At 48.5% G+C, this 20472-nt stretch overlaps 1 protein-coding gene across 1 annotated transcript in view; it reads left to right on the top strand.

Annotated features, from left to right (window-relative positions):
• CRAT (carnitine O-acetyltransferase) overlaps positions 1 to 19893 on the top strand; it is a 466622-nt gene extending 446729 nt beyond the window's left edge. Inside the window, exon 14 of the mRNA XM_069237047.1 lies at positions 17949 to 19893. Within this exon, the coding sequence (XP_069093148.1) occupies positions 17949 to 18164 (216 nt within the window). The 3' untranslated portion in view covers positions 18165 to 19893. The remainder of the gene's footprint in view (positions 1 to 17948) is intronic.
• Positions 19894 to 20472: the final 579 nt, after the last annotated feature.

The following is a 20472-nucleotide window of genomic DNA, read 5'->3' as shown; positions in this document are numbered from 1 at the left end:
GCTGCACTCTTCCTGTGCCCACTCCCTTTGGGGAGTGGGGCACATTCCTAACCCTATTGGCTAACATCCTCCAAAACAAGATGGAGGAATCTGCCAGGAGGGGTTCACCTCAGCTCTGGGCACCCTAAGGGTGGTCCCAGCTGGGTTGGACACTCCTTCTGGACCCGCCGCCAAAAGAGGGGCCTGGTCCAGGAGGCGTGCATCTCCACTAGCCTGAGGGCCCTGGGGCAGTGTAACATGAGGCAGGAGCCTTTGAGGCTCACCGCCAAGTGTTGCAGTTCCTGCAGGGCGAAGTGTGAAGCACCTCCACCCAGAGCAGGCTTTGTTCCTGACCCCAGGCTCTCACCCCATGGGGTCAGAAACATGTCTGTTAGTAGCAGGCTGGCACAGACAGGTCAACCCTACACTAGAGGATTGGGTCAAATAAAGGGGGCATGTCTAAGATGCCCTCTGTGTGCATTTTTCAATAAATCCAATACTGGTTTCACTGTGGGTTTATTGAGCTGAAATGTTTGATACCAAACTTTCTAGTCTTCAGGGAAGCCATCATGGAGCTGTGGAGTTCATAATGAAAACATCCCAGTCAATGTACTCAATATGGCTACCCTGCACTTACAATGTCTAAGAATTGACTTAGACACTGTAGGGGTATATTGGTGTTCGATGGCATATGTTGCTGCAGATACACATGTTTGGCACAGTCCGCTGCCTGGTGTTGGGCTCGGAGTATTACAAGTTGTTTTTCTTCGAAGAAGTCTTTTTGGTCACGGGACCGAAGGACTCCTCCCTCTTTGGCTCCATTGCGCATGGGCGTCGACTCCATCTTAGATTGTTTTTTTCCGCTGTCGGGTTCGGACGTATTCCTTTTCGCTCCGTGTTTCGGTTCGGAAAGTTAGTCAGAATCTCGGAAGAAAGCGTCGGTATTGTTCCGTTCGGTATCGGGATAGTTAGGTACATCGACACGATCATCGGAAGACTTTGGGGCAGTTTCGATCCCCCATCGGGGCCTGGTCGGCCCGACCGCGTGCGACATCGAAGCCGATGGAACGGACCCCGTTTCGTTTCTGCCCAAAATGTCACAGTAAGTATCCTTATACAGATCAGCACTTGGTCTGTAACTTGTGCTTGTCCCCCGAGCACAAGGAGGATACCTGTGAAGCCTGTCGAGCCTTCCGGTCCAGAAAAACACTCCGGGACCGAAGAGCCAGGCGTCACCAAATGGCGTCCACGTCGACAAAACAACGTTTCGACGACGAAGAGGAAACATTCTCGGTTCCGGAATCAGAATCCGGAGACTCCGACGTCGAACAACAGCAACAAACTGTGAGTAAGACGTCGAAAAGTAAATCCATCGACAAACCGAAAGCCCAGGGGACGCCACTGCCAACAGGCCATGGCTCGACCCATAAATCAGGCGACCCGTCGAAGGGGCCGAAAAAGGGCACGCCCATAGCGAAGACACCCGACTCCGGTCGAGGGACCGCCGAGAAAGCGGCTCCGAGAGACAGAAACAAGATACCGGCACCGAAAAACATCGGCACCGAGAATCCTTGCCGAAAGGAACAAAAATTCTGTCGGTGCCGAAACCGAAAAAAGATTCTCTCTCGGCGCCGAAAAATACCACACCTTCATCCTACTCAGAGGAACAAGGACTAAGTGGCCAAATGCACAAATTTGGACAAGAGCTCCAAAGTGTAGAATCGGACTATACACAAAAGAGACTGTGCATCCAGCAAGATACAGGGAAGATATCAACCCTTCCCCCAATCATGAGGAAAAGAAGGATCGGACTTCCTAAGGATGACATACAACCACAAGCCAAAGTGGTTAAAAAAGTCACGCCTCCGCCCTCTCCTCCACAGGCATCGCCGGCACAAACACCGCCACAAATGCACTCACCAGCGCAAACTACCATAAGTCATGACGATCAGGATCAAGACGCTTGGGACCTGTATGACACCCCAGTGCCAGACAATGATCCCGAGTCATACCCCACAAAGCCGTCACCGCCAGAGGACAGTACCTCATACTCGCAACTGGTGGCTAGGGCTGCAGACTTCCACAATGTCCAACTGCATTCCGATCCTATAGAGGATGATTTCTTATTTAACACCCTCTCGGCTACACATAGCCAATATCAATGTCTCCCAATGCTACCAGGGATGTTACGGCACGCAAAACAAATTTTTGAGGAGCCCGTAAAATCAAGAGCCATCACCCCAAGGGTGGATAAGAAATACAAACCACCACCCACAGACCCAGTGTTTATTGCTTCGCAGTTACCACCCGACTCTGTGGTAGTAGGGGCAGCTCGCAAAAGAGCAAATTCACATACATCTGGCGACGACCCACCTCCGGACAAAGAAAGCCGAAAATTTGACGCGGCAGGGAAAAGAGTGGCGTCACAGGCAGCCAACCAGTGGCGCATCGCAAATTCACAAGCGCTGCTGGCCAGATATGACCGCGCACACTGGGACGAGATGCAACTTCTCGTAGACCATCTTCCCCAGGAATACCAAAAAAGGGCGCAGCAAATAGTGGAAGAGGGACAAACGATCTCAAACAATCAAATCCGCTCTTCACTAGACGCAGCCGATACTGCAGCAAGAACAGTCAACACTGCTGTCACCATAAGGAGACACGCTTGGCTACGCACTTCAGGCTTCAAACCTGAAATCCAGCAGGCTGTCCTTAATATGCCCTTCAACGAGAAACAACTGTTTGGCTCGGAAGTGGATACAGCCATTGAAAAACTTAAAAAGGACACAGACACGGCCAAAGCCATGGGCGCACTCTACTCCCCGCAGAGCAGAGGCTCTTTCCGGAAAACTCCATTTAGAGGGGGGTTTCGTGGCCAACCCACAGACACCACCAGCCAACAATCAAGAACCACACCATATCAGGGTTCCTTCCAAAGGGGAGGTTTCAGGGGATATCGGGGGGTCAATTCCCAAGGAGTAGGGGAAGATTCCAAACTCCAAAAACACCTCCACCTAAACAGTGACTTTCACGTCACGCAACCCCTTCACTCAACACCAGTGGGGGGAAGACTAAGCCAATTCTACAATCTTGGCAACAGATTACAACAGACAATTGGGTATTAGCAATAATCCACCGTGGCTATTGCATAGAATTCCACAACTTCCCACCAAACATCCCCCCCAAAACACGCAAAATGTCACAACATCATTTAGAACTTTTAGGACTAGAAGTTCAAGCACTACTGCAAAAGAATGCAATAGAATTAGTACCAGTACAACAAAAAAAACACAGGAGTTTACTCCCTGTACTTTCTAATTCCAAAAAGAGACGAAACATTGAGACCAATATTAGATCTCAGGACACTAAATACCTACATCATATCGGACCATTTTCACATGGTCACACTACAAGACATCATTCCACTGCTCAAACAGCAAGATTACATGACCACATTAGACCTAAAGGATGCGTACTTTCATATACCAATACACCCTTCTCACAGAAAGTACCTACGGTTCGTATTCAAAGGAATACATTACCAATTCAAGGTGTTGCCATTCGGAATAACAACTGCACCAAGAGTGTTCACAAAATGTCTAGCAGTAGTAGCAGCACACATCAGGAGACAACAGATACATGTGTTCCCTTACCTAGACGACTGGCTAATCAAAACCAACACAGTAAAAAAATGCGCAAGCGACACCACCTTTGTCATACAAACCCTTCACAAACTGGGGTTTTCCATCAACTACACAAAATCACACCTAGAACCGTGTCAAACACAACAATATCTAGGAGCAACCATCAACACATCAAAAGGAATTGCCACTCCAAGTCCACAAAGAGTGCAGGCATTCCACAAGCTAATAAGTGCTATGTTTCCAAACCAAAAGATACAAGCAAAATTTGCGCTAAAACTTCTAGGCATGATGTCATCATGCATAGCCATTGTCCCAAACGCAAGACTACACATGCGACCCTTACAACAGTGTCTAGCATCACAATGGTCACAGGCACAGGGTCAACTTCAAAATCTGGTGTTGGTAGACCGCCAAACATACCTCTCGCTTCTATGGTGGAACAGCAAAAATTTAAACAAAGGGCGGACATTTCAGGACCCAGTGCCTCAATACGTTATAACAACAGATGCTTCCAAGACAGGGTGGGGAGCACACCTCAATCACCACAGCATTCAAGGACAATGGGATATACACGAAACAAAATTTCATATCAATTACCTAGAACTGTTGGCAGTATTTCTAGCGTTAAAAGCCTTCCAACCCATAATAACACACAAATACATTCTTGTCAAAACAGACAACATGACAACAATGTATTATCTAAACAAACAAGGAGGAACACACTCAACACAATTGTGCCTCCTAACACAAAAAATTTGGCAGTGGGCGATTCACAACAACATTCGCCTAATAGCACAATTTATTCCAGGAATACAAAACCAACTAGCAGACAACCTTTCGCGAGACCACCAACAAGTCCACGAATGGGAAATTCACCCCCAAGTTCTGAACAAGTACTTTCAAATTTGGGAAACACCCCAGATAGATTTGTTCGCAACAAGAGAAAACTCAAAATGCCAAAACCTCCCATCCAGGTACCCACACCGCGAATCACAAGGCAATGCTCTATGGATGAATTGGTCAGGGATATTTGCGTACGCTTTTCCCCCTCTCCTTCCATATCTAGTAAACAAGTTAAGTCAAAACCAACTCAAACTCATACTGATAGCACCCACATGGGCAAGACAACCTTGGTATACCACTCTACTAGACCTTTCACTAGTACTGCATGTCAAACTACCCAACAGGCCAGATCTGTTAACACAACACAAACAACAGATCAGACATCCAAACCCAGCATCATTGAATCTGGCAATTTGGCTCCTGAAATCCTAGAATTCGGACACTTGGACCTCACACAAGAATGCATGGAGGTCATAAAACAAGCTAGAAAACCTTCCACTAGACACTGCTATGCATCTAAGTGGAAAAGATTTGTTTACTACTGCCATGCCAATCAAATACAACCAGTACATGCCTCTACTAAAGACATAGTAGGATACTTACTACATTTGCAAAAAGCAAATCTCGCTTTTTCATCTATAAAAATACACCTCGCAGCTATATCTGCTTACCTACAAACTACTCATTCATCGTCTCTATTTAGAATACCAGTTATTAAAGCATTCATGGAAGGGCTAAAAAGAATTATACCACCAAGAACACCACCAGTTCCTTCATGGAATCTTAACATCGTCTTAACAAGACTCATGGGTCCCCCTTTCGAACCCATGCATTCCTGTGAAATGCAATATCTAACCTGGAAGGTCGCATTTCTCATTGCAATCACATCCCTCAGAAGAGTAAGTGAAATACAGGCATTTACCATACAAGAACCATTTATTCAAATACACAACAATAAAATAGTTCTAAGAACAAATCCAAAATTTCTGCCAAAAGTAATCTCACCATTCCATTTAAATCAAACAGTAGAATTGCCAGTGTTCTTCCCACAACCAAATTCTGTGGCTGAAAGGGCACTACATACATTAGACATCAAAAGAGCACTAATGTATTACATTGACAGAACAAAGCTAATCAGGAAAACAAAACAACTGTTCATAGCTTTTCAAAAACCACACATAGGAAATCCAATCTCTAAACAAGGCATTGCTAGATGGATAGTCAGATGCATCCAAACATGCTATCTTAAAGCCAAAAGAAAATTGCCTATTACACCAAAGGCACACTCAACCAGAAAGAAAGGTGCTACAATGGCCTTTCTAGGAAACATTCCTATGAGCGAAATATGTAAGGCTGCAACCTGGTCTACGCCTCATATGTTTACTAAACACTACTGTGTAGACGTACTAAATGCACAACAAGCTACAGTGGGCCAAGCTGTACTAAGAACATTATTCCAAACTACTTCAACTCCTACAGGCTAAACCACCGCTTTTAGGGGAGGTAACTGCTTTATAGTCTATGCCAAACATGTGTATCTGCAGCAACTTATGCCATCGAACTGAAAATGTCACTTACCCAGTGTACATCTGTTCGTGGCATTAGTCGCTGCAGATTCACATGTACCCTCCCACCTCCCCGGGAAGCCTGTAGCCGTTTAGAAGTAGATCATAAACCTTAAACATCTGAACATTTGTAAATAATTATTAGAAACTCTTATCATACATACATATTCACTCCATTGCATGGGCACTATTTATACCAAACAACTCCATCCTCACCCTCTGCGGGGAAAACAATCTAAGATGGAGTCGACGCCCATGCGCAATGGAGCCAAAGAGGGAGGAGTCCTTCGGTCCCGTGACCAAAAAGACTTCTTCGAAGAAAAACAACTTGTAATACTCCGAGCCCAACACCAGGCAGCGGACTGTGCCAAACATGTGAATCTGCAGCGACTAATGCCACGAACAGATGTACACTGGGTAAGTGACATTTTCAATATTGCTCATGCAGCTATGCCCTCACCTCTGGTATAGTGCCCCATGCCTTAGGGCTGTAAGGCCTGCTAGAGGGGTGACTTACCTATGCCATAGGCAGTGGGTTGTGGGCATAGCACTCTGAGGGGAGTGCCATGTCGACTGAGTCATTTTCTCCCCACTAGTACACACAAGCTGTGAGGCATGATGCATGCTGCAGCCCTTAGGGACCCTCTCTGGCCACAGGGCCCTTAGTACCTTTTACAAGGGACTTATCTGTGTGCTAGAGATGTGCCAATTGTGGAAACAATGGTACAGTTTTAGGTAACGAACACAGGGGCTGGGGCTTGGGCCTGATCCCAGCACACACTCAGTCAAGTTAGCATCAAATATCAGGCGAAAAGTGTGTGTGGGGGGGGTACTGCAACTAGGGGCCAGTTTCTTACAGGAGTGTGGAGGCAGGACCCTGAGGACAGTGACACAGAATGAGTTTCTCACAACTGAGATGGCTGAGACACATAATGGACTTATCCCGGACTGACGGATTCGATCTGTCTGCTGAGACTATTGCGCTTGCTTTGGATGACTGGCTCCAATTTCTCATTCCCATTCTGTGGCTTGCAGGCACTCCCAGGATGGTGGTGTCGTTCAGCCAGAACTGTGGACTCCCCCTAGGGGTGACCCCACATTTGAAAGTACACATTGTTTTTGAGTTGCTGTCATTGTTTGATTGGTTCAACAAAGGGCTGATTGTTGTTTTTTTGGGTGCCTTCACTGGCACTATGGGGTGGCTTGTATGGGAGTGGGGTTTAGGTTTTGCATGGCAGGCACACTACTTGGAACTCAGTCACTGTACCCACAGGGCATACAGCACTTTTGACTTCTGTGGGTGGAGGACTTAGGGTCTTTACCACCTCACTTATGTGCTACTTATTCCTCTGTCCAGGTCGCAGCTTAATTGACTCTCTTCCTTTCTGGCTACTGACCTGGAATGTGAAAGGGCTTAAAAGACCTCTGCAATCACCGACAAGTACTAGCATATCTTGATCGTTACAAAATTGATGTTGCCCTCTTGCAGAAGACTTACCTCGCACCACACTCATGCTTTCTTCGCCTCCCGAAGGAGCGCACACTGCTCCCTCTCCAATCATTTGTCCTGTGCCCGCACTATGCTTTGGAGGGGAGACTTTAACCTGGTCCTAAATAGGCACATTGATAGTTCCAACACTTCTACCCGCACACATCAGGCAGCCACAGCTCGTCAACATACTTACTATGCATGATAATGAGAGACATCTGGCAAACCCGCTTCCCCATTCGTACTGAGGGGCATGCGTGTATCTACAGCCCCCAGAACTTGGGCCCACTTAGATTATTGGCTGCATACACCGGACATTTGTGGGTGGGTGACTGATGTTGGCCCTCCCTCGCACTCTGCATGATCGCTCACCAGTTGTGACAATACGTACGTCTTCTCCCAAATACTGCGCCTTCACATGGTGCCTATCCCCACTTTCCTTACTTGACACAGTATTTGCTGAAGAGATGGGGGATGAAATCCTGCAATACTTGTGAGGTAATGTGGGTCAGTGAAAAGGCCGTAAGAGCCAGCCTTGACCAGCTTGAAAGCAAACTAAAAACCTTAGAGACCACCTACCAGACCTCACCCACCACGTCTGCTACAATCCTGGCTGAAATTGGACGCAAATAGAGTTTTCAGACATAGCAGAACAGGAAGTCTGCCATTCAAATAAGTATGAGAGGGCAAGAGCCTCTGCCAAGGCAGAGACCAAGGCTAACCCTGGCTATACCGACATTGTCACGCCATCACACACCTAACAAAAGTGGGTGGTTCTGAGGTATACAAGGCCCCTTTATATTACTGGAGTTAGTTGACTGTTACACTGCCTTACATGCTTCTTGTGCCCCCCACACTGCAAGGAGTATACAAAATATTTCGGCTGGGTTGCCTTGGCCTGGATGGAAGGGCTGTACAGATGCCTCCTTGAGTAGCCCATTTCCCTAGAGGAGGTTTGATCAGCTGTAGCTGGGCTCCGTATGTGTAAAACAGGACAGGACTGCTTCTCAGCTGAGTTTTATAATTGCTATGCAACTTTACTGGCCTGCAACTTCTGTAGATAAATAACGAAGCAGTCAAACCAGGGGTACTCCCCGCCACAGTAAGGAAATCTACACTCATTACGCTACTAAAACCCGGCAAACCAACGGAGACCCCTGACTCGTATCGACCATTATCAGTTCTAAATCTAGATACCAAGATCATGGCCAAAATATCAGCCAACATTTTAGCTGTTCCGATGCCCACGCTGGTCCTCCAGCTGGACCAGGTGGGATTTATACTGGGCAGGTCCATGGCACATAAATTCCCAATCCTATTTGCGCTTTTTCACCAGCTTAACCCCATGCAGGAAGCGGTGGTGCTCTTCTTGGACATCACCAAAGTCTTTGACTCCCTGGAGTGGTCATACCGCTTCCTGTCGAAGCCCTTCCTCGTTGAATGGGAACCAGACAGGGCTTCATATGCCCACCACCCCTTCTTTATGCCTTGGCCTTGGAGCCCGTGGCGTGCGCCCTACCACAGCTGCACAGGCAGAGAGGATTGACATTCTCTCCCTGAAATCTTGTAGTGGACAACATCATGCTCTACCTCACCGACCCAGCCCACAACCTTACCCTGGTTATCTGAAAATGTACTCTATATACTGGAACAAATCCACGATATTCCCACTCACACCAGCAATGAGGCCTACCTGATGGACTTCTAGCCGCAGATGCCTTAACTTTGAATTTCCCCGGGTGTCAGACTGGATCCGGAAGGCTTTTCATACTACCGCTGCGCGCCATTAGGTAGCGGTGGTCAGCTTCGCTCATCAGGGTCGTCCACGCCAGAAGTGACATCCGCTTCACCTATAAAGGTGCCACTTCGGCACGCTGACGTCAGTTCTTTTCTTTCCAGGACAGTGAACACTGCATGCTTATTGGGCCCGCTAGTCCCACACACTGTGGGAAACAGTTGCGCAAGTGCTGCCACAGGTCCCAGAGGAGGCCCGGGCTATTCTCTTCCAAGCAATCAAGGACGGGAAAGATGCAGGAAAGTTCACAATACGCTGTGATTTGGACACAACCGGCTTGCTGGGCAGAGTAGTGACAGAGAACGTCTGGCTTTTTAGGAGATGTCCATGGGCCTCTCAGCTGACCTGCATCATCCCCAATCTGCCTTTGCTCCTTTTGTGGCTACAGAAGGGGTGTTCAACTGTGCCAACCCTATCCCAGCCACCATCCTGTGCAAGCTTCCCAGCCTCTGCTTGGACAAAGGCGCAGTTCCTATTGAGTTTGGTCGGGTAGCCAGTGGCCTGCTCCAACCACCAACCCCCCGGCAGCTGCAGCCTTCAAACCCTCCTAATTGTGGCCTTTTAGATCATGGGCATCTAGTTGGTGGCAGAATCCGCCATACAAGGTAGTCCATAACATCAGACGGCGGGGTTCTACCGATCATTCGGAGGGGCTTATCCACCCGTTCCTCAATTCCTCCATCTTACTACTGGCTGACGGAAGATCATTTGTCCTTGTTCTGCGAGGAAAGCATGGCTCTCCTGGCCAAGGGAGCCATAGAGAGGGTTCCTGTCCCAGAAGTAGGCTGTGGTTGCTATTGTGTTTGCTATTTTGGCTACTTTCTGGTTCCTAAAAAGGACAAGGGTCTGCGTCCCATCCTAGATTTACAAACCTTTAACTACTTCTTTAAAAAAAATGGAAGTTCAAGATGCTCACATTGGCTCAGGTCTTCTCTGCCCTGGACCCAGGAGACTGGATGTTAGCATTGGACTTGCAGGATGCCTACTTTGACATCCCTGTCCTTTCTGCCCATCAGCGCTACCTGCTGTTTACGGTAGGCCGCAAACACTTTCAGTTCACCGTGCTCCTTTTTGGCCTCACCAGTGCCCCTTGTGTGTTCACCAAGGTGATGTCGATAATTGCAGCTCATCTGCGAAGATCATGGGTGCCAGTCTTCCCCTATCTTCACGACTGGCTGTTGAAGGCAGGCTTGTGCTAGACTGTCGTCTCCCACCTCCAGACTACAACGAACCTCTTGCATTAGCTGGGGTTCACTATAAACATGCCCAAGTCACACCAGACTCCCTCAAAGACATTCCCTTTCATTGGAGCTTTTCAGGACACCGTGCGGTTTCGGGCGAGTGGCGAATTCAGGAAATTCAGGTTGTGATACCGATGTTTCAGCCTCTATTCTGGGTTTTGGTGAGAATGACTCTGAGGCTGCTGGGACCGCATGGATTCCGCATTCCTGCTGGACTGACGTGCTAGATGGCATATGCGGGCTCTGCAGTGGGACCTGAAGTTCCAGTGGGTACAGTGTAGGAAGCTGGCCTGGTGTGTGGTGAGCACCTATGGTGTTATCACCTTATACCAGGTCCAGGTATCCCCTATTAGTGTAGTGTAGGCAGTGTCTATGAAGCCAGGGATCCCTAGAGGTAGCTGTGGTTGACGTATCTAGGAGACATGCAAAGCTTATGCAATACCAATATAGTCACACAGCACTTACACACATGAAGGAACCACACAGTGTTACAAAAATAAAGGTACTTTATTAGGATAATACAAATACTAGACTACTAATAGACATGTCCCAACTGGAGGTAAGTAAACTCACTATTAAATACACAATAGCAATCAGTAAAGGGCATAAAAAGCAACAGGCATTGGCAAAAGTAGTAGAAAACAGTGTAGGCCCTGGGGAGAACCAAACCCTATACTAAATAAGTGGAATGCGAGCTGCAATCCCCCCACCGAATTGTTAGAGGGGAGCTGGAGGAACTAGGATCCCCAAGAGGTGAGTACCAGAGTGACAGCCAGCGACTAGGAGAGCCGAGGTAAGTACCTGGTTTTCCCCAAACACAACAGGAGGACTCAGGAAAAGGATTGTGCAAGACCCAAACCAGACTGGAAGAACCTTGCAGAGGAGGATCTGCAAAGGAAGGGGACCGATTCCAGTTTGTGATGGAGTGGCCGGTCGTGGCAGGAGCCACTACCCACCCTTCTGTGGATGCAGGACCAGGTCGACAAGGGATGAAGACTGGTGGTGCAGCACAGGAGCTGAAGAGGAGTCGTGAAGGGATGCAGGTGAAGTCCCACTTTGGCAGTTGAGTTGAGTGGGTCAGTGGTGCAGGAAGACCACCAAAACGCCTTGGCAAATGCAAGAGAGGAAAAGGACGACTTGCAAGGCTGAAGAGGACCAGCAAGGCCCAGGGGACTCGATCCAAGGAGGGGAGTCCGAGGTGACCCTCAGCAGTCGGGAGAGTCACAAGAAGAGGAGGCAACCCACTGGCAGCAGGCGCAGCAAGTCGCAGTGAGGCCCACTCCGCACACCTGAAGAGTCCCACGTCACTGGAGCAGCAGAGAGGAGACTGTACTTGGCAGGAAGCAGTGCTGGGGGCTGGGGCTACACGGAGCCTGAAGATCCCTTAGAGCAGGAGCAAACAAGCATTGGTAGCTGCAAGAGTCGCAGAGTACAGGGGTACTGTCCTGCAAGGAGAGGCAAGGGCTTACCGCCTCCCAAGTTGGACATCGGTCAGAGACGGCCAAGTGGACCACTCCAGACCACCACCTGTGATGCAGGATCCACGCAGTTCCAGGAGGAGAGCAGATCCATGCAGCCAGTTGTCATTGCAGTTGGTGCCTGTAGATTCAGGGAAGTGACTCCTGCACTCCAAGGAAGATTCCTTCTTACTTCCTGGTGCAGGCTGGAGTCTTGTCGACCACAGATGATGTATAGCCAGGGAAATGTTGCACTTGCTAGAAGGAGCCGGAAAAACAGTGTTGCAAAGCGGAGTTGTCGCTCAAGTTACAGATGGTTGGCTTCTGAAGAGTCCAGTTGCTGTTCCAGTGGCCAGAAGGTGAAGTAAACGATGCAGAGGAGTCCTGCTGGAATCTTGCACATTGAGTCTGAGGACCCACACAAGAGGGAGACCCCAAGGAGGAGCTCTGGGCACCACCCCTGGAGTGGTGATGGACAGAGGAGTGGTCACCCCCCACCCTTTCCTTTGTTCAGTTTCGTGCCAGAGCAGGGACCAGGGGTCCCTGGACTGGTGCAAACTGGTTTATGCAAGGAGGGCAAATTTGCCCTTCAAAGCAAGCCGGTGGCGTGGGAGGCTACCCATCCCAAGCCACGTTACACGTATTTCCAAGGGAGAGGGTGTTACCTCCCTCTCTCACAGGAAATCCTTTTTTCTGCCTTCCTCTGCTTGAGCTGGTCAAGCAGCAGGAGGGCAGAAACCTATCTGAGGGGTGGCAACAGCGCGGGCTGCCCGGAAAACCCCAGACGAATGGTAGGAGCAATGTTGGGGGTCCTCTAAGGAGCCCCCAGAGTGCATGGAATCATACAACCAATACTGGCAACAGTATTGGGTATAATTCTGACATGATTGATACCAAACTTGCCTAGGTTCAGAGTTACCATTATGTAGTTGGACATAGGTAGTGACCTGTGTCCAGTACACGGGTAAAATGGCTTCACCGCACTTAGGAAGTCCAGTGCAATGGGGCTGGAGTTCGTAGGGGGCCTTCTGCTCATGCAGGGGTGCCCTCACACACAGTGACCTGCACCAAGCCATCTGGGCTAGGAGGGCCTACCATAGGGGTGACTTACAGTGACCTGGTGCAGTGAACTGTGCTGAAAGGGTGCATGCATCTTTTCACGCAGTCTGCAATAACAGACCTGCAGACACATTTTGCATGGGCTCCCATGGGTGGCATAATACATGCTGCAGCCCATGGGGAACCCATGGTGCCCCAATGCCCTGGTTACCTAAGTACCATATACTAGGGACTTACATGGGGCACCAGTATGCCAATTGTGGGGTGTGTAGAGTCCTAAGCAACCAAATTTAGAGGGAGAGAGCACAATCACTGGGGTCCAGGATAGCAGGATCCCAGTGAAAACCGTCAAAACACACTAACATCAGGCAAAAAGTGGGGGTAACCATGCCACAAAGAGGGTACTTTTCTACATGCAGCATCAGGGGAATCTCTCTGACATGGTTTCGATCTCGGAGGGAACTGCAAAGGACCTGCATTGATGGCTAACAAAACGCAATTAGGTCAGAAGCAGACCCCTCTCCCTTCCCCAACTAGATCTCACAGTAGTGACAGGTACGTCACTCCTGGGATGGGGAGGGCATCTGGGAGAGGTGGAGATTAGAGGACTCTGGTCTGCGTTAGGATCCGGACTCCACATCAACATGCTGGAGCTCCGTGCGATCTGACTGGCACTGAAGGCCTTCTTACTTTCCATCAAGGGAAAGCTGGAGCAGGTGTTCATGGACAACACCACCGCCCTGCGTCTGTGGACACGGCTGGAACACCAGTGCATATCCCTGGTAGTTCAACATGTGGCAGGTTCCCTGAACACCAAGGTGGACAAACTCAGCCGTCGATGCCAAGCGGATCACAAGTGGTGTCTCCATTCAGAGCAGCACAAGGACTCTTTCAGTAGTGAGGAGAGCCTTGGTTATATCTGTTCGCCTCTGTCGAGAAGGCGCAATGTCAGCAGTTTTGCACGTTGGAGTTTCCAAGCTGCTCTCGCTCAGAGGGGCTTTTCATCTAAAGTGGAGCTCCGGACTTCTTTCTGCCTTTCAGCCCATAATGCTCCTGCCCAGATTTATCAAGAAGATCAGGAACGACTGACCCCAAGTCATCCTTATGGCTCATGACTGTGCACAGAACGCCTGTTAACCTGAGCTTCTGCACGAGTGCCGATCCTCCGGTCAGGCTGCCCCTTCAGGAGGATCTTCAGTTGCAGCAGCAGGGGAAGGTCCTCAACCCAAATCTGTCAACTCTTGCATGGAGATCGAGTGGTGACAGTTGATAGCCTTTGACCTTCCTCCTAAAGTCTGCAATGTGATTCTGGCTGCTAGGCGTCCCTCTACCAAGACGGTATACGCCTACCATTGGAAGCGATTTCTATCATACTGTACAGAAAAGACCATTGGCACACTTTTCTGCCTCCCTTTCTGATACTTTGCTTTTTATTCTTACCCAGCAGGGCTCTGCTGTGAGCACTCTGAAGGGTTACCTTTCTGCTCTGTCTGCGTTCTTGCGGCTGCCTGATTAACCTTCTTTAAGTCCCTTATTGTAAAAGATTTCTGAAGGGTCTCATACATATGTTTCCCCGTTCTCCTTATGTGACGCCCCAAGGGGACCTTAAATTGGTCCTCACATTGTTCATGTGTGATCATTTCGAGCCTCTTTTCTTTTGTCCCCTCCAGGTGCTCACGATTAAAACAGAATTCCTTGTGGCAATTACATCTGCCCGGAGGGTGAGTGAGCTTCAGGCTTTATCATCCAAGCCTCCATTCTTGTCAGTTCATCTGGGTAAACTGGTACTTTGCGCAAGGACCTCTTTCCTGCCCAAAGTGGTAGCACCTTTTCATGTGGGCCAATCTGTCACCTTACCCACTTTCTATGCTCCTCCACATCCCACTAAAGAAGAAGAGCGACTACACTGTCTGAACCCAAAAAGAGCTTTGTCGTTCTACCTTGACCGCACATGAGAGTTCTGGGTGGACGACTAACTCTTCTTGGGAATGTTGGTGCGAAGAAAGGTCGGGCAGCGCAGAAACAAATCATCCCTCAATGTTTTTTTTTTTCTCTGCATCAAAATCTGCTACACACTGGCAGGGAAGCAGCCTCCTGAAGGCTCATGGACTCATCCCACCAGAGCTAAAGCTGCGACCGCTGCGTTAGGATGTGGAGTCACCGTCCTGCACACTTTCACAGGCAGCAACATAGGCTTCCCTGCACACGTTTACCAAACATTACTGCCTGGACAGTCTGCAGGAATGGGCATTTTGTCCGTTCGGTCCAGCAGGACTTCCTAGTTTAATTATTGTTATTGCTTTGGTATCTAAGTCTCTATCAGATGAAGTTACTTACCTTCGATAACGCATTATCTGGTAGAGACAATATCTAGCCGCAGATTCCTTACTGAGCCACTCATCCTCCCGGCTCTGTGGACAGATTGCTATGGTCAGGAATGATGCCTTTCAGGGCCTATTTTTGACACACTAGTATCAGTGCACTTCGTGGCCCTGTACTTCTGGCGTGGAAAGTCATGAAAAGTAACTGACATCAGCGCACCAAGGTGGCACCTATGTAAGTGAAGAGGACATCACTTCCGGCATGGGAGATGCCTGCGCGTGAGCCTACCGATGCCAAATACCGGCACATAGGGGTTACTGCTCACGGAAAGTCTTCCGGATCCAGTCTGATGCCTGGAGAAATTTAAAGGTAAGGAATCTGCAGCTAGATATTAACTTACAAGGTAATGCGTTGCTGAAGGTAAGTAACTTTTTCATCAGGTATCTTGGAGTCTGGATACACTGGGATAAAGATGTGGTCCGGCAAAATTACAGGACTACCATGATCATCATTGAGGAGGGTGTAGCCCATCGGAGGACCTTCCTGCTTTTGTTGCTGGAATGGCTTGTCCTAATAATTATTTTGTCTAAACTTCTTTACCTATCCGTCAACATCCCCATTCCCCTCGCCAAGCATTTCTTCACGACCTTCTAGTCGCATCTCATTGCGTTGATCTGTGATGGACAAGAACTGCGATGAGGTGGGAAACACTGATTTTGCCATATTCTAAAGGAGGGCTTAATGCTCTGGACTTTGAGCTATCTCCTCTGTTCGTGCAAGCGCATTTCACACACCTTTGGTACAAATCTGACCCTACATGGCTCACATAGACATTGAGGCCAACAACACTCATCCCCTCCCGCTGGTGCTGCTGCAGCCGGGTGGAAATAGACAGGATTTCCTGTCCACAGCTGGCTTGGGCCTGGACCTGAAAGAGACTACAGAAGCCCATACTCTATTCTCCCAAGCTTATATCCCTCACTTCTTGTATTCCACTCTAACACTGCATATGCACGTGGGGCCTGGCCACATGGGGGACCTCTTCGCCGAGGGGCATTTCCTAGGTTGTATGACTGAGGTCACCCAGGCTGACCAAACCCTACTAGATATATCCAGGTACTATCATATATGTGCTCTATGCAGGGCTCATTACTCTACCTTCCCTCAGGAGCCCCTGACATCAGCAACATTCTCCATGTTTCTGACTGCCACCACAGCGATACATATGGTCACCAATCTATTCTCTTCGATTCAGGTGGAGACTCCACCACCACACTTTAGGGCTAGGAACAATTGGGAACTTGGGTAGACCCTCTTGGATGAGAAACAGACCTAGTTCTGCTCCTTAACAGGAGAACTTTCCCCTAATCAGTGCCTATGACTCATTATTTCAAATATCTCTATCTGCTGTACCATACCCCGCCAACAATTGTTTGCACACCAGCTCAAGCTGCGCTAGCTGTGGGGCCTCAGAGGCTGGGTTTATGCACCTCACGTGGTACTGCCGAGCGATAGCTGATTATTGGGAGGGAGTGGACAGGGCTCTGTCAGAAATATTGGAAATCACCCAAAACTTATCACCGAAGATAGCCCTATTGGGAAGCATGCAGGGATTTCTGCAAGAGTAGGCACTTTGCATCACTTGCACTCCTGCTGGCTAGAGGTGGGTCGTGTTTGTGGGGTTGAGGCTGACCCAGGACTGTCTGAAAGACGCAGCATATCGTAACGATCAGCTCAAGCTCTACTATTCCTTGCTGCCCCGGGCACATAGCCCAAAAAACATCTGGGGCCCATGTAGGCATACTTGTTGAACCATATCCTGATGAAGTGCAGACACCAATGGCTGCCCAGTGGCCGCACCTTGTGGGCCCAGGGAATGAGTGGAGCGGGACTCGGGCAGTGAGTCTGACCCTAGAGGCTAGTGAAGTAAGACTCCGTGTGAAATTCCATGCTATCGCCAGCCACATGTTTGACGCATGCCTCTTGCCGTTGCTAAACATAGCCTTCAACCATGTAACTTTATGTGCCCTGCTATGCCTCATTTGTTGTTGCTTTTTAACTTTATTTTGTCTTCAGTCCTACTTTTGGCTGTACAATAAAAACCGCCAATAAATAAAATCGTTTAAAAAAAGGTTACCTTGGTATTCTGGGGACATAGTCAGCTGAGGGTGTGCAGGACATACATAATACCTTGACATGCGTGATGAACTGCCTTAGTCCAGGTTTTTTGTCTTTGAATTGTGGGACTCGTAGTCCTGTTTTATAATGGAAAAAACAAGACTACAAGTCCCAGAATTCAAAGAAAAAGCCTGGCCCAGGGCAGCACACCACTGTGGCTGCCTTGAGGTGTTTAGGGCATAGACCCAGTGTCCTCGGAGGCGAGAGGGGGAATGGTAACCTCGGGGTTCTTCTTGCATACATGTTAGCCTCGAGACAGTGGCATGGTGCCCCAGGGCACCCAGACCGGGTCTAATAAGTGTATTAGCAACAGCTGCAAACCTAGACTCTTTGTTCAGCCAGGAACAGTTCTAAGGTGGATGTGTTTCTCTCACAGGTGCCCGCCAAAACAGACTGTGTGATGTGCTTTGGTCCAGTGGTGCCTGATGGCTATGGCGTCTGCTACAACCCCATGGAAGGCCACATCAACTTCTCTGTCTCTGCGTTCAACAGCTGTGCTGAGACCAACGCCGCCCGGCTGGCACACTACCTGGAGTTGGCGCTGCTGGACATGCAACGCCTTCTGCAGAGCACCCCAAAATCCAAGCTGTAAGGATGTTTACAGCCCTCCAAAATCGAGAGGTCGCAGGGAGAAGAACACCCTAAAACTCTCCTAGTGCCGGGAGCAGGAAGAACCTGTGTCTGCCCTTCAGAGGAGTGGCATTGTTATCACCATCTTTCTACAAAGTCTAATGTTCTTGCAGCCTGGTCCTCGTTATGGCTATTAAAAGTGACACACTAGGGAGAGTAGTCTTAGTCCTTCTGCTGGTTCATACCAGGTGTCAGCCTTACATGTGATTGTTCCCTTTCCCTTGTGTGCGGGGGGTGTTCGTCAGAACATTGTAGCAAAGGAAATGTTATGATAATACCTGGAAATGTGACAACCACAAACCTGAGCCAAATTCTTGAGTGAAGTCTCATCTGTAGCATGATGGTCCTTCCCATTTCCATGTGTGTGCCCGAGTCTGTGCAATAGGCCCCTGACAGGGCCGGAGTGGGCAACCTGGGGCCCGCACTTACTTATGTAACCCAGCACTTTGAAACATACCTTTGTCCTACTACAGGACATCTAGTAGGTGGCTTACACCTGCTCTCATTGCCTGACCTGTATAGGCCACAAGAATTCTACAGAATAGGCCTTGTAGATTCTAGAATAGCATTATGTTGAACTCTCATGAAGACCAGAAAGTTTACCATAGACTACAACTCGTAGTTGTGCTCTGACACGTATCAGATTAGATAGCCTTCCAACACAACGCTGTACATGTGCTCGTCATCCTGCAGAAAGCAGTGTTATGGTCACTGCAAATACTGATGGACCCACTTTCTCCAAAACCCTTGCAGTGGTTCAGAAGGAATCCTTACTGCGACTGTTCAGGATCCACAGTGCTAATCCTTTCCTTTGTCCTGTTGGAGGAGCCCAGGTTTCTCCTGCTTAAGTCCCTTACCTAGGATGGTGGGTCACTGAAGGGTGCTCTGTTCTTAGATTGTGGTTCTGGGAGAACCACAGTACCTTTTATCAAATAACTCTTTCAGGAGCCCCATCCTTTTATAATGCAAGGGCAATTTCAAGTGGGAGTAGAGTATGTCATCCAGTCTTTACAGCAGCTTGTGATTTACACCCTCGCCCCCACTTCTCACTGACTCAATTTGTGTCCATGGTTTCTTCATCGTGGGGTCTTGAGAGCAGACCAGCACAGCTGGAGGAGTGTTTGCTTATTTTAGTTGATCTAGCTATGAGGCCATGCCCATGGCGGGCAATGGGATTGCTATAATGTCCAGGTGGGGGAGGTTGCAGAGTCCATGGAGCTATCCATCCTCAGAAGGTGAACCCCTCTCTCCCATTTTGGCCAAACAGTTTCTGTGCCTTCTTGGACTGACCCCAGTGTATGACATGTGAAGAACTGTGCCTTTGGCTGGTAATCTATATATTTTTGTGTGAGATGTGTTCAGTATTTTTGAAATTGTATTTCTAATAGTGCATCCAGTCGTGTTGATGGACTCTTGTACCTGGCCTTACTCCTGCACCGTTACAGCTCCAAGTCCTGGACTTGATTAAATCCCTCCTTTGCAGCGTGGCAGAAGTGGCCGGTTCTCATGCCCCCTCCTGATCTGTCCCAGCTCTTTGTAAAGGACAACAGACTGGAATCTGCTCAGAAATCATGACAAGATGGCTGCCCTGCCTTTGTCTACATTCTGCACTTCATGTCTTATGATTTCTCAACAGGACTTTAATTTCAATAAAAGCACAGTGCTGCGTAGCAGTGTGTGGGATCTGACAATCTGACCTGGTGTATGCTCTGCCTTTGGGGTGTCTTGCTTCACTGTGTTTAGATATTTCTACCCATGAAGTCTGCTTGTCAGGGTCAGTAGATTTGGAGCAATTACCACATTTGTCATCTTTCTTCTAGTCAACTGCAGTCGTCCTTTCCAAAAGCTGTAAGCCACCATACAATCCTGCCCCGTGTGGAGCATGTTTCCCCAAACAATCACACCTCACCAGGAAAGACTCATGCCAGCAAGCATTGTTTGGAGTAGGGATGACATCAGAGAATGATCTTGTAGGCATTACCTTTTGTTGTGAACTGATTGGTTTATATCACACATCCTAACCAAATACTGACCAGGATTCTTTGTTATCTTCGTTATCTAGTTCACGTTTTCAGGTTCAAATATAACCACAGTCTTAGAATGTTGGGACTGGGTTTGACACTTTACAGATTTTGTGTTTTCAGTGTATTCTCATATAAAGTTTTCCCCTCTGATACAACAGAATGACACCACATTTAACATGAAACTAGAATTTTACATCATAAAAAAAACAATGTTCAGCAACATTTTTGTCAATGTGTGTATATATA

Source organism: Pleurodeles waltl, chromosome 6, assembly GCF_031143425.1.
Source record: "Pleurodeles waltl isolate 20211129_DDA chromosome 6, aPleWal1.hap1.20221129, whole genome shotgun sequence".
NCBI lineage: Eukaryota > Metazoa > Chordata > Amphibia > Caudata > Salamandridae > Pleurodeles > Pleurodeles waltl.
Note: the sequence above shows the minus strand (reverse complement) of the source record. Positions and strands in the feature narration are given on the sequence as shown.